Source organism: Helianthus annuus, chromosome 4 (assembly GCF_002127325.2).
Source record: "Helianthus annuus cultivar XRQ/B chromosome 4, HanXRQr2.0-SUNRISE, whole genome shotgun sequence".
Taxonomy (NCBI): Eukaryota; Viridiplantae; Streptophyta; class Magnoliopsida; order Asterales; family Asteraceae; genus Helianthus; species Helianthus annuus.
Window position 1 is genome coordinate 39,556,543 of NC_035436.2, and position 14,752 is coordinate 39,571,294.

Consider the following 14,752-nt stretch of genomic DNA (forward strand, 5'->3'; position numbering starts at 1 on the left):
GCACGCAACTGAATTTTAGTACAGCTTACCATCCTCAGACAGATGGGCAGAGTGAGCGTACCATCCAGACCTTGGAAGATATGCTTCGTGCATGTGTAATTGATTTAGGAGGAAGCTGGGATAAGCACCTACCTTTGGTCGAGTTCTCCTACAACAATAGCTATCATACCAGCATTCAGGCTGCGCCATTCGAGGCACTATATGGTAGAAAGTGCAGAACGCCCATTTGTTGGGCAGAGGTTGGAGACACTCAATTATCAGGTCCCGATCTAGTCTTTAAAACGACGGACAAGATTGTCCAGATTCGTGATCGCCTAAAAGCTGCCCGAGATAGGCAGAAGAGCTATGCTGATAAAAGGCGAAAACCCCTCAAGTTCGAGGTTGGTAATAAAGTTCTGCTCAAAGTATCACCCTAGAAGGGGGTGATGCGATTTGGTAAGAAAGGTAAGTTAAGCCCGAGGTATATAGGACCGCTCGAGATTATCGAATGTATAGGATCAGTGGCTTATAAGTTAAACTTACCTGAAGAGCTCAGTGGTATTCACAATGTGTTCCACGTCTGCAATCTGAAGAAATGTCTAGCTGATGAATCACTAGTCATACCACACACAGATGTGCACATAGACGAGAGCTTGAAATTTGTGGAAAAACCTGTGTCGATTGAGGATCGACAGGTAAAGAAGCTTCGAATGAAGCACGTGCCTATTGTCAAGGTCAAATGAGATGCCCGCAGAGGTCCCGATTATACGTGGGAGTTAGAGTCCACAATAAAAGAAAAATACCCTCAATTATTTCTGTAAATCTCCAGGTCGAGATTTCTTTTAAGAGGGTGAGGATGTAACACCTCGGAAATTCCTGTCCAATAAAATAAAGACACGTGTCATGTGAGACAAACGTGTCAGGAACCCGGATCAAATAAAAGATGTACGGTAGGATTTTAAAAAGGGTGTCATGTTATTAAAATACCTCTGAATGACCCAAGGGCGACATGTTATTAAAACACCTCTGAGCGACCCAAATTATAAATCCCAAGATCCTTAAATCGTTTGATAAACATCTGATATATTAACCGGTTGTTTCTAAATAAATAAAATTCCATCTTTTATGTGGAAATTGGGTCATTAGGAATGTTACTACAAAAATCCTGATTTAAACCCTTGTATAAATGGAGTTGAAAATAGTTTAATTAATCATGTTCAACCTTTAAGAGAATCCAAGATAAATTCTTGTAATTTCCGTCAATTTAATCTTGCCATAAGAATCCAAAGTGAGGATGTTCATGCAAAGCATGCAAAACCTGAGATAATGGTCCCTACACTGCAGTAAAAGCCTGAGGATTCGATAATACACTATTGCATGGTCAATACTTGTAAGTTTGCAAGATTTTTGGCTTCTGGCCATCGGTTACGGACCGTATGGCTTTAAGCTTACGGTCCGTAAGGTGCATACCTGGGCGATTTCAGCAAGGGTCGGTTACGGACCGCAACAGTTCAAGCATACGGTCCGTAAGAGGAGGATACGGACCGCAAAGACTTAGGCTTACGGTCCGCTAGCCTGTCGCTGGCAACAGAAAATGGACAGCTGCCTGTTCAGCCTGTTGCACCGCCTTAGTGATTTGGTTTTCGAAACCAGGGACTTGCTAGGCAGTATTTAGCTTATTAGGGACACCTGGGATGATCTTGTAACCATCCTAGACTTCCATGTCTTGATCTTGAGCTCCCTTGTTCACTATATAAGGACTTGAGTTGTGACAAAAGGACTTGCTCATTCTCATTTGCACTAAAGACTTTTCTCTGGAGCTCTTGGACAGCAACAAATCCTTCTTAGGCTCCTTAAGCATTCTTAGGACTCTTGTAAGTGTCCTTAACCTCCCTTAATTCAGTTTAGCTTAGTTAATTAGCTAAAAGTCAAACCATCGTAATTAAGGTTTGACTTCGAGATTAGTCAATAATTACTCAGTCAAATCTCGAATTAAAAATACCTATAAGTAGGTAATTATGTGGGTAACAAACCCTTAAAAGGGTATTTCCAGATTCCCACTCTAACCATGATAATTGTCGAGTCAAAGCTTACTTTAAAAAGTCAACAGAATGCTTAAATCCAAATTAACTCATAATTAGCAATGTAGGAAACATGCAACCTGTTTGATCATTAATATAACTTGGTAACTAATGTAAAAACATGTTCCAACATGTTCAACTCGACAATTTTCTGTTTAAACCCGGTTTGGAACCGAAAGTCGCGTAGTTTGACTTTCGCTTTGACTTTCAGTTCTGACCCATTTTAGCCAAGTTAGGATTGCCTTAGAGCTTCTTTTGGACCTAGTTACATGTTAGTATAACCCTCTGTGATTATACGGCATGGTTCACTAGTTGTCTAATTATTATGCAAGTTTTTGTTAAATGCCCATATGTTGACCATTATGCCCAATTGTCCATAAAAGAATGATTTTTGAAAATATAAAAGGGTAGACATCTTAGTTACTGAATTATAAACTTGTACCTAAATTTGACATCAGTTTGAGGTCTAGATTAAGAGTTATGCTCATTAGCGTAAATAGAAGCTTTCTTAGTAATTAATTAGCATAATTAGCATATAGCCTATCTAAACCCAAATTTTTATATCAAACTTTATACCCACTGATATATAATAATATTTTGGGATTTTTAGAGATTTTTATTTATTTTTAGGCTGAGAATAACTTAGAGTTTTTTTAGGTTAATTCAGTTATCGCCGGTTATGCCCTTTTAAGGCTATAAAATGAGTTTTATAAATCCTTTTGACCTCAAACCTTTTTCTACTGATTTATTATGTTAAATATATTATTTTGAGCCTTCTGGAATTATAAAAATGTCAGCTTTTCTTTCAAAACCCGGAAATGGCTCCAAATCGCCTTTTTAGGCATTTTTACAACATAGTATGTATCAAAACTAGTTTATATATATAAGAGATGATACCTACTGATATATTTAATAAAATTTTATATTATAACAGTTTTATGTGAAATTACCAAAATGCCCTTTCGGTGCATAAGATGGTTATAATTAATAAAATTCACATATATTTGATACTATACTGTTATAACATAGTAAACTAAGTATATTTACTGATTTATTCAGATATGTAACTCAGGTTACTAGTTTAACTCTTTTATACCCTTTAAAATGACCAAAATGCCCATATGAGGCATAGTTTGAGTTTAAAATTATTTTGGGCATAATAGGACATATCTTACTGATATCACAACATATTTAGTGCATATAATCTCAGGAAACTTGTATATGATTTATATGGTTACCCGTTACGCACTTTCGCGTTCGGATCGGCTTATGTAACTAGTTTGCACATATTAGCCGAAACAGGTCAAACCATATCATTTTTGTCTCAAAATCCAGAATGTGATTATGTTACCCATATTAAGGAAGCATGCAAGCTTGTCGGGTCAAAGCCACATTCTAAACCGGTTTTCGCCTTCCGCGCGATTAAACCGTATTCATTCCTTGAAACTAACCGGTCTAAGCTTAGGCTAAATTAAAGACCCGTTAGGATTCTAATAAGTTATTATAAACCTTCGTTCCAGAATAGGAGATCCAGTAAAAAATACTTGCACTTGCTTGTTGTGGTTTATACTTGCTCAGGTAAATACTTTTAACTTATTTTCCCTTATACGGGCTTCGGGTATGGTATATAAAATACAGCTTGGTCGGGCATTTGATCTTAATCAATTAGTGGTTAAGTATTATCAGGATGACCCGTTTGAAAATTTGTTTTTTTGTTTTACGCCTTTGGGAGTTTAATGACCATGTCCCGGATATCCCTGGCATCATTCATGAAATGGCCACGACCTTGACACGCAGGTGTAGGCGTACACCCAACAATGTGTCCATATTTATTAAGGTATAACCGTTGGTTTCCCGCCACCGATTTATACCATGTGCTGTGTCTATTAATCTTAAACCCGGCACGAACCGGGCGACTAAACGCATAACAAACATGTAATTCTTTTACAAGTTTAGATTTAATTAATTATCCCAAGTTATAAAAAGTTTAGTGCCAAGTGCATTCAAATCAATTTTTAAAATGTTTTCAAAATGAGTCAGTTAAATTGTATTTACCAGTGTAAACTGACGTATTTTCCCCAAAAAGATTAAGTGCAGGTTCTACACGTAATAGGCTGGCCACTCCTTAGCATCGTTAGAGTCTCGCAAGCTTGGATGCCATTTATCTGTTGAACAATTCTCCTTTTTATTTTGATCTGCCTGTGGATCTATTTCAGCTACATTGTGATACTTGGATATTACAGTTTGTTTGGTTGAAATAAATCTATCTTTTTGCTTCCACTGTGCATTATAATTTGTGTTGTTTGACTATGATGATATCAACTACGTCACGATACTCCCCCACCGGGCCCAGCGGTGACAAGTTGCTAGATAGTGCTTTTTGTTCTTTCACCATGATAAATATTTAAAGAAATTGGTGATATTTTGTCAACTGTAAAGCACAATGATCTGTGTTTTTTTTTTTTGTACAGGGAGTGGCTTTCATCCGGGTCAGGTACACTGATGGGGAGCTTGAATGGTTAGGTAAGTTGACATTATTATTGGTTTTGTGGGAACAAAATTAAAATTTTGTTCATTGTCTTTTGGTTGAGTTTTCATTGTGATGTGTTCTTTAATATTAGATATAAAGGAGTACAAGTTATTCTATGGCTTGCCAAATAAAAAATTAACTTGAAAAAGAAGTTGATTAAGTAGGTGTTAATTTACTAATGTATACTTTTGTGCATTTTTAATTTATATATGCATGAGAATAATGCAAAGATATTGTTACTAGATATTTTTTGCCATACGTTCGAATTGATGATGTCAATTCTTGTGCAGGACAGATTGAAGCAAAGTCGCGTTTTGTCTTCATTACTTTGTGACTCAGTGTTTGTTTTTTCTGAATGGCCCATCATTTATTTTTACATGTTGTATGCCTCTTTTTTATTTTATATATTAACAGATGTGGATTTGTTGAATATTCAAATAGAGATGTGGCAATGGCAGCTATAAAATGCTCTTAAATGGAATTTATAGAATGTGAGTAAGAAAATATAAGTCTGTTATGGTTATGCATTCTAATCCAACATTTGTTGATATTCATTAATTTACATTCTTTTTAGGGTTGTAAACAGTCGTTGATTGTTCAATTTGTTGACCCTAAGAGACCCAAGCGAGGAGAAACAAGGTTATTTCTTTGCTTTTAATAATAATTTAGCTAGGTGATGCCCTATATTCATCCGTTTGACAACATTCAGTCATTGTTGCCCCCAAATTCATGGCTTGGATTGCACCCTGTTCCCGGTATTTTTTTGTATTTTACGATACATTGTTAGTCGTTTTTCACTTTTTTGCAGTTGTTATTAATTTTCATTGATTGCATTATTTAGAGCATAGACGTGGTGCAGCAAGAGCGGAAAACTCACTTACTTTAGACCATGGGGTATGGTGGGCGTGGGTTTGGGTTTGGGGGCATGAGTTGACACGTGGAAAACAAACCCAAACCCACGCCCATTGGGTATGGTGGGGTTTGGGTTGGGGGCATGAGTTGACACATGGGGGCATGTGAAATGGCTAGTTTGGTTTGGCCATTGAGAGCCCGCCATGTCACCTTGCTAGCCTGCCCCACGCCCGGCTTCAAACCCAAGCCCCAAGGGCCACGCCCAAATCCACGCCCCAACCCAAGCCCCCAGGGTGGTGGCTTGGGCGTTTTCAGCCAACCCACGCCTCAACCCAAGCCCCCTACCCCATAGCCTTATCGTTTGGGAGTGAATTAATCGGTTCGCATACCGCTGCGAATGTTGCACTGGTGGTTTTGGCTAATGGTCATCCTAAAGAGAGCTTGAATCCTGTTGGAGAACAGAAGGTGGATGCTAATGGGATCCAGCCTTCGGCTAAGGTACAGGCTACTACGCCGGAGGTCAAAGAGGCTGAAAGCGCGAGTTCGGAGAGTCGGGTTAAGCAAGGTGAAGATTATTTAATAACTGTGCTTTTAATCATGTCAGTGTATTTGTAATATGGTAATTGTTCTTTTGAAATTTTGATGTTGGAAGTATTTGAGTTTTAGATTAAATTTTGTTTTTTTACCGCAGGTGACATTCATCTTTTCCCTGTTCCCGTCAAAACCCAATTTGGCGAGAAGCTAGAGTTTCAAGTATGCCATCTTTAACCATGATTTGTTATAAATTTTATTACCATGATTCGTATTATTTTTTTGATTAAGTTTCATTAAATTTGTAGTTAAGTCTCAGTGATTCTATTATGGATGTGAGACAATTCCTTCTTCATGCTCCTGGGACGTGCTTTTTTAGTTGTTACGTCTTATTGTTGCACATTAACGACGGTTCTGCTCATCATTTAGAAGATTACCATGAAATTTCTGAGGTTGCTGACATCACCTCTGGAGGCTGTTCTTTAGAAATGATTGCAGGTATATTACACACTTTTTACTTCTATTAAGTTGATATTTATCTTGAGAACACTAAATCAAAATATTGCAGCGCTTTATGATGATAGATCTATCAGGGCCCACGTTCACCGTACCCGAGAGTTGCTTTCTCTTTCAACACTGCACTCCTCGTTATCAACATCACTTGCATTGCAACATGAAATGGGGCAGAATGCAACTGCAAATTCAGGAGGTTTATTGCTCAGAAAAACGTCTCTTATTCATTATTATTTAAATAAATTGTTTAATTACTGATTGTTTAAAATATCAAAAAAAAAAAAAAAACAGATCAATCCAAAAAAACCGAGGTTTTGGAGCTCGAGAATGTATCATCTTTTCATCATTTAACCCTCCTCCAAGCTACATAAGGTTTGTGATTATTTAACCCTCCTCCAAACTTGTTGTCGTCTCCTCCAAATTGTTCAAACTTGTTGTCGTCTCCTTTGAAAGACATCAAATGTGTAGAAAGTATCATCTTTTCATCATTTAACCCTCCTCCAAGCTACAGAAGGTTTGTTAATTGTTATCTTGACTATTATACATACCATATAAAAGCATTACTCTGTTTTGATGCCTTTTACAGGCCATGGTGGACTTGGAGATGTCGTTTTATGCAAGAATAAGTTGGATGGAAGACAATATGATGTTAAGAAGATTCAATTAAAGGGCGGATGTCATCCTTTAGATGATAAAATCAAGTATTTAGTTGGAATTACTAACAAACTCGCTTTTCTAGTTCTGTACCCATCCGGTGGACGGGCATATTAATGGTATAATGACATAAGTTATACCCTGATTATGTTTTAACCTCTCTTCTAGTTTTGTTTTGTTTGTTTTAGTATTTAAATTTCTATAACTAGTACTTTTATTTGGTTGTTTGTAAGATTAATGTTTATTATTAGTTCAATAAAGAATCTTAATTTGTTCACGTATGTTTCCATAATGCTTTGGTATTTGTTTGTACATATTGAACATTTTTATCTACATATAGTGTGGTTAATGTCTACATTTTAAAATATATTTACCAACACATCAACGTTTTTTTTTTTCAACACAAATTAAGATCAATACCTACACATCTTCAACATTTACCTACACATAATATTACTTTTACCTACACATAAGATTACTTTTACCCACACATATATTCATGCCACGTCAACTGCCATGTCAGATGCCACGTCGGATGCCACGTTGGATGCCACGTTGGATGCCATGTCATATGCCATGTCAGCTGCCACGTTGGATTCCACGTCAGCTGCCACGTCAGATGTCTTCTAAACAAATTGTTGTACTTTTAACCACACATATAAATGGCTTTTAGCCACACATATATGTGTAGGTATAGCTTGCTATATGCCTACATATAACTTATGTGTGGATAATGACCTATATCCACAGTCATGAGTCTACACATCATTACTCTTATTTTATGTGTAGGTAAAGAAAACTAACAACGCATTATATGCTTTTTCCCACATATACTATGTGTTGGTAAAGAACCAAATTTCTTGTAGTGTCATGCTAATTCTTGGGATGTAAGTTCTTGAACCAACATTACTTCCCGATAATATCTCAGCCTCGATAACACGTTTACCAAGACGTGTGATTTGAAGACGCGTACCATTACACAGACCGTTTTGCTGATCAATATTCCTCAAAAGCATAACCGGAATACCCAATTTTAATACCAATCTATGATTTGGTAATCCTGATACTTTCACACTGTTTAACACATCTGGATTATATAAATCTTGATGTAACGGATCATTAATTTCCTCAGTCGAACATAAACTATCAGAGCTAAGGTACTCTACTTCTTCACCGGGAAACAACGCAAGCAAACGATCATTTATCTCATGAACAACTTCATTCTTAGGAGCGAGTATAGCTCTTTCAGAAAAGTAGTCACGGTATTTAAAACGATGAAGCACTGAAGGATATACAAAGTCAATCAAACCTTGAATTGGATCATTTTCATCAGTTATTAAAAGATGATCAGGTATTTCAATATTTGCATCACCATCGTTACAATCACCAACATTGCCTTCGCCGATCTCAAGAAGCCATTTACCAAATTCGTTTATCTCCTTGATGTTTGAGCTACTGGATCCAACCGACAAACGCATGTTGGTTGTCAATTTTAACACCTTGCAACTGGACCAGATGTGGGATGAACATAAAGAGACGTTTACGATTTCTTGCCTGCTTCCATTTTGTACAACGGGTAGGATTTGTCTAAAGTCACCACCAAAGACAATAGATTTTCCACCAAATGGAAGTTCTGAATTTCGTGAATCAAACACACTCAAACTATCCTTCATTGTACGATCAAGAGCCTCAAAAGCATGTTTTTGTACCATCGGTGCCTCATCCCAAATAATCAACTTGGTATGGCATACCGAATCTTCATTGAGATTAATTGGAATATGAAATCGTGAGTGAGCAGTATGACCTCGTGATAACAACAAAGATGCAATACCACTTGAAGCAACATTAATAACAATCTGTCCATTGCATCTAATGGAAGCACCTAAAGTTTTCCATAGAAGGTCTTGCCCGTACCACCATAACCGTACACAAAAAACACACCACCCTTTCCACTTCGAACAGCATCCATAATCTCATTATAAACTGCTCTTTGATCGTCATTTAGAGACCTGTGAAGATTATTGAACTCAGCCCTAAGTTCATCCGTGTCAAAAGAAAGCTCCTCATTTATCAGACGGTTGCTATCGGACATTAGATAGTCATTATCAGGATAAGGCATTGGTGGGAACCTGTGCAAGCTGGATCCATTACGAATAAGAAATTTTTCGATTTTGGACAACGTTATATTCTTTAAACGTTCATCAGAAACGGTCTTTGTAAGTGATTCCGCTTGAAATGATTTTATGACATTTCAAGCGAAATCTCAATATTCCCTGATTCCGCTCGAGTGTGCTTGGTACATGATTTCGCTTGAGTTAACTTTGTGATTCCGCTTGAATTGAACATACATGTTCAAGCGGAATAGGAACGCCTATAAATAGGTTGCTTGGAGCGAAATCATTAGGATTGTCTTCCGGTTTGCCACGAAGTGCTGCCGAAGTGTTGTCGTGATTGTAAAAGGCATTTTATCAATAATACAACAGTTTAAAGTGAATACGGCTGAAATAACAGTGATTCATTAGTTTCCGCCTCTTGTTTTGGTGAATTACTCTTCTGATCGACTCGTGCGGGTCTAAAAACGATCCTACAGGTGGTATCAGAGCTCAGGAGGAAGAGTTCTTGCCATTTCAGCTGTATTTTCTGTTTTCTACACCTTCTTCTTTAAAATTGAAAATTTTGCCACAGTAAAATTGGCTCAATTTTTCACATAACACGCGCAATCATGTTTTGATAAATCCTTGAAAGTTTCAGAATTAAAATCGAAGTAAAACTTGATATTTTTACTATTCCACTTGAAATCATGTTTGAAATGATGACGTCACTGTGATTTCACTTGAAATCAGCACTTGGTTCCGCTTGAAAATTTTGATTTCTCTTGAAAACTTCATCTGATCCCGCTTGAAACCGAGGTTCCGCTTGAGATTTTGGCTATTTCTGCTTGAAATCACTGATTCCGCTTGAAATCAGTGATTCCGCTTGAGTGAACTTGGTGATTCCGCTTCAACTATTCCGTTTGAAAGACTGTTATTGTTGATTCCGCTTCAAAAGAGGGTTTCGTTTAATTGAAAATTTGTGAACTTTTTTATAACTGAAACATGGAGAACGAGTTTTATAACGCCTTTGCTGGTCCAATGAACATTACTTAGAGTGCATTGCTTGAAAATGAAACAGGGACTTCACAAAAACCGCCTAAGCTTTTGGATATTGAGGATTATAACGGTTGGTCCGAACGTTTTGGTAACTGGGTTGAAGCTTATCATTTGGATGCTTGGGAACATACTGAAATACCATATGAAAGGCCAACAAAGAATGGTAATCAGTTAACGCCAGTTAGAGAAATGAGTGCTGATGAGAAAAAGAAGTATAGAGATGAGAAATTGATGGTGAGTTTGTTACAGCAAGCGATTAAAGAGGACATTTTGATTCTACTTCAACATGATGGAAGTGCTTATTCGATCTGGAATGAATTGGAAGCAAAATTTCTGGGAAGTGATGATATGCTCAAGAACAAGATGTCACTCATGAAGAAAGAATTTGATTTATTTCGTGGTTTGAAATCAGAAAACACCAAGCAAATTAGGCATCAAAAAGGATACTGATGAGCTGATTGAGAAACTAGCAGATGCGTTACCACATGATATTTGGGGAATGTATCTGATGATGTTGAGAAACAATCGAAAGGAATATAAAAAATTAACATTAGGTGAGTTCATCAAACATCTTGAAGCTCACGAGATGGAGCAAAGGAAGATTGCTAGGATGAAGAATTATGATGGAGAACAAGATATCGGTTTGTATTTTAAAAGTGGTGTTAGTGAAAAGACAAATTTCTCTCCAAAGGTTGAAACTGCTTTTAATGCAAAAGGTTCTTCTGAAAGTTCATCTTAGGGATCAAGCAGCACAATAGGATTTTCTTCATTTCCAACATTTGATCCACAATTTTCTACAACAAAGAGTGGCAAAGTTCTTCAGTGCAACATTGCTTTAAAGCTTGAAAATGATCAGAATTATACTGAGGAAGTTGCTAAAAGTCACATGTCTTTGTTGGTGACAGTGCTTGAATCCTATGGAGGCTTAGTTGCAGGGAGAATCGGGAATCCAATGCTCACGAAAGAGGATTACGATCAAATTGATGCTGAGGAGATGGAATTGATGGATATAAAATGGTGCATGGCTAGTGTGTTGAGACGGGCTGAAAAGTTTAAACAAATTACAGGCAGAGATGATTTTCGCGAGGCACATGTTTCAACATTAGGTTTTGATAAGTCTAAAGTTACTTGTTTTCGTTGTAGGGAAAAGGGGCATTTCAAAAGGGAGTGCACAAATCGTGAAGCGAGTGGAGCTCAAAATCCTTTCGGAAACAACGATTACTTCAAAAAGGCGATTTATCATCAAGTTACACATCAGCCACATCAACAAAAACAGGCACAAACTGCACATGGTAGAAAAGAAATTGAAGATTCAAAGAGAGCGTGTCTGGTAATCAGGGCAAGGATGGTGGATTCAGCTGGGATAAATACATTCCAACGGGCAGTAAAGTGTGTTTGGCAGATCAAGATGATGAAAAATTGCCAGAAGGTTTCAGTTGGGACAATTTTTGCCCAGATAAAGAATTTATGGCGAAAGAAATGTTAAATGCTAAAGCTTTTGTTGCTAATGCTTCTGATATATATTGGGCAGAAAAATACAGAAAAATTAGGGAAGCTGAAGAGGAGAAATGGAGAAGAATTGAAGAAGAAGAAGAAGAAGAAGAAAGGAAACAAGCTGAAGCAGAGAAAAAGAAAAGAGCAAGAGAAGTTCAAGTGAGAATGGTGAAAGAAGTTCCAGAATTTGATATCAACGTTGATACTGAAGCAGTCAAAGTTCCTGAGAAGTGCATGAATTGTGATTCTCTGATCAAGCAAAACAACGAGTTGCTACACAACATAAAAAGGTTGAAAGAATAATATGATACCTTGAGCAGAGAAATGAACAAGTACAACGAGTCAAGTAGTAACAAGCTGTAGCAATGAATACACTCAAAGGAGCATACATGAGACAACTTGATAATGTTGACTACTACACAGAGAAGTGTGCTGAGCTTGAATTGAAGTTGGCAACACAAAGAATTGAAACTGAAAGAGTTAACAATTTATTAAAGAGTTACTCATGTTCTACTTTTGTTGTTGACAGGATTTACCCTATTGTGGAAAGAATTAAGACTTTTGAAGAAGAGAAGACTTTGGAAGAAAAGAAGTCCGAGACAAAAGAAGAAGATGAAGTGGAAATTTCTGGTAAGAAACCAAGTGTTGTCTACAATAGATGTCCGCCCCCGGTCGAAAATGGATATTCTCCTCGAAATCCAAATTCCGAAAGAGTCAAAAAGGCAACAAATTTACAATGGGAGTCTGGGTCATCAGATAATTTGCCAGAAAATATTGATGTTACATTCACATCGTCCGACACTGATCATGAGTCCAAGTTGATAAAAAGTGTGGTCGATCAGGTGTTGGATAGAGATGACATTGAGGAGTTAAAAACGTAGTCCAAATCCAAGTCAAAGTCTGAGTCCGACATGTCAAAGTCAACAATCAAAAAGGACAAACGAGTTTATGATAAAGAATTTTTGCTATCAAAATCTAATTTGAATGACGAACTGGTCAAAGTAGCATATACTTTGAAAGATTCTGACAAATTATATTCTAATGAGATTTTTCCAATAAGAAGTGTTAGAATTGAAATGATTAAAAAGGTTTTCAAAATTACAGAAATTAATATTTCTGAAATAAAAGATTTAAATCTTTCTGGAAAACCTAAACTATACACTTCAAGAGATTAACAAAGAATTAACAAGAAAATGGGTTACAATTGTGGTTATAGTTTCCAAAAGAAACCAAACCATAATGGTAATTTCAAAAAGAAAGGTCTTGGATTCAATCAACCGAAAAATTACAAAAATGAAAAAGTTTATAAACCAAAAACTGTGTTTGTTTCAGGAAAATCTTCAGAAGCTGAGAAAGAGCAAGCTTTCAGGAAGCAGACAAATCAAGAATTCCTTGCCAAGAAGCAAGAAGAACTGAAGAAGAGTGTTGTTCAGAAAAAGACAGAAACAAGAACCTGTTTTCAGTGCAAAACTGTTGGTCATGTTGCTAGGAATTGTCCGAAAACATTCAAACTAAAACAGGAAGTTTATGAGAAACTGAAAGAAAAAATTGTTGAGAAAATCGAACCACCAACACACAAACTTAAAGTTTTTGAAAATTCAATTTATGAAGTTGGTGAGTGTTCGAAAAATGTTTTCAAAAAGAAGAAGAAACTTAACAATCAAATATGGGTTGTTAAGCAATCAAAAGCAAGTTCTGGTGATGAATCTGATTCCATAAAATTAGAGGAGCCGCATGTGGTTGTCAAAGAAGAAAAGAAAGTTCCGCCAGTGGATGATGTGAATTTTCCACCACTGAATGCTAAAAATTTGAAATCTAAAATTGGAAAAGTTGAAATTTCAAACCAATTTTTCTCTAAAAAGAAAGAATTGGATGTTGAAAAAGCCTTTAACCCTGCAGTGCAAAATATTTTTGGAAAAATGATTGAGGGGAAGGCTAAAGGGGTTAAGGAGTTTTATCAATCAAAAAGGAAAGATGGAACCCCAAATGAGACTGGACAAGTTACACCCAAGGCTGGTCAGGCTTGGGTGGATATATTCTTCGTTGAATAGAAACCTGACTTACCGGAGCTCCCAAATTGGTAATCACGGAGCATGAATCGGCATCATTCTTGAAAATGTTTTTGAAAAATTTAAAATTGAGAAGTGTGAATTGCCGGAACTCCCAGGATCGTAAGTGTGGAGTAGGAATCGGCATCTTGAGAATTCAACCAACAAGTGATAATTGGTTGAAAAGCTTTGTTGAAAGTGATTGGGTTTTTTGTTCTTACAAGTGGTTAATCAAGGTCATTAATTTGAACTTGATTTAACTATCATTCAAAAGATTGGTAAAACAATGTGATGATTTGATCCCCATTTACTATAAGTGGTAAAATCAACAAAACTTATTTTCCGAAAAAACCATTTTTGATTAAAACAAACTTAAGTGTTTTGAAATCATAATGGGAAAATAGTTTGTTGTGAGGGGAAGTTCTGATTGTTTATGCCAAGTGGATGGAGAATTGAGGCGATTTGATATCATGTTGTCATGTTCTTGTACAGTTTGTTTTAAATTTTCTTTTAAATGTGTTTGAATTTTAGGGGGAGTAAAAATTTCAGAAAAATCCAAAAACATTAGAAAATTTGAAAAAGCCAAAAACATGATAAAATAAAAAAATGAGTTTTTGTTGCATAAAAGAGGAAACGATAGTACATCCGTGGACTATCACAGCATGCTAAAGAGATGTAAAGTTTAAAAATGTGATAAACAATCTCACTATGGATGTGTCAGTAGGTTTTTGCACATTTAGTAGATTGTGACGAGATATAAACCTAAATTTTAAACTTGCTTATCTCGTGGGGAACATTTCTTAGATATATGGGTAACCCCCGATGTGACAACCCGAACTTTCAAGGCAAGTAACGTTCCATCTTTCGATCCTTACTCTTCGTTGTCTTCCTTTAATACGTTAAAACTCTGTTAGATGGATC

The 14,752-nt window shown here is 36.5% G+C and overlaps 1 protein-coding gene across 1 annotated transcript; it reads right to left on the reverse strand.

The window, feature by feature from the left end:
- Positions 1-7,637: 7,637 nt before the first annotated feature.
- On the reverse strand, positions 7,638-8,852 carry LOC110924164. The gene is made up of 2 exons (XM_022168200.1): positions 8,046-8,852; positions 7,638-7,766 (listed from the first exon to the last, which is right to left on the reverse strand). Exons 1-2 carry the CDS (start codon positions 8,850-8,852, stop codon positions 7,638-7,640), a joined length of 936 nt encoding a protein of 311 aa, XP_022023892.1.
- Positions 8,853-14,752: the final 5,900 nt, after the last annotated feature.

Coding starts and splice junctions, on each gene's coding strand:
- LOC110924164 (XM_022168200.1), bottom strand. CDS start 8,852: ATGGTACAAAAACATGCTTTTGAGGCTCTTGATCGTACAATGAAGGAT. Junction 7,767..8,045: donor AGATATTATCGGGAAGTAAT/GTTGGTTCAAGA, acceptor CAATTTGTTTAG/AAGACATCTGACGTGGCAGC.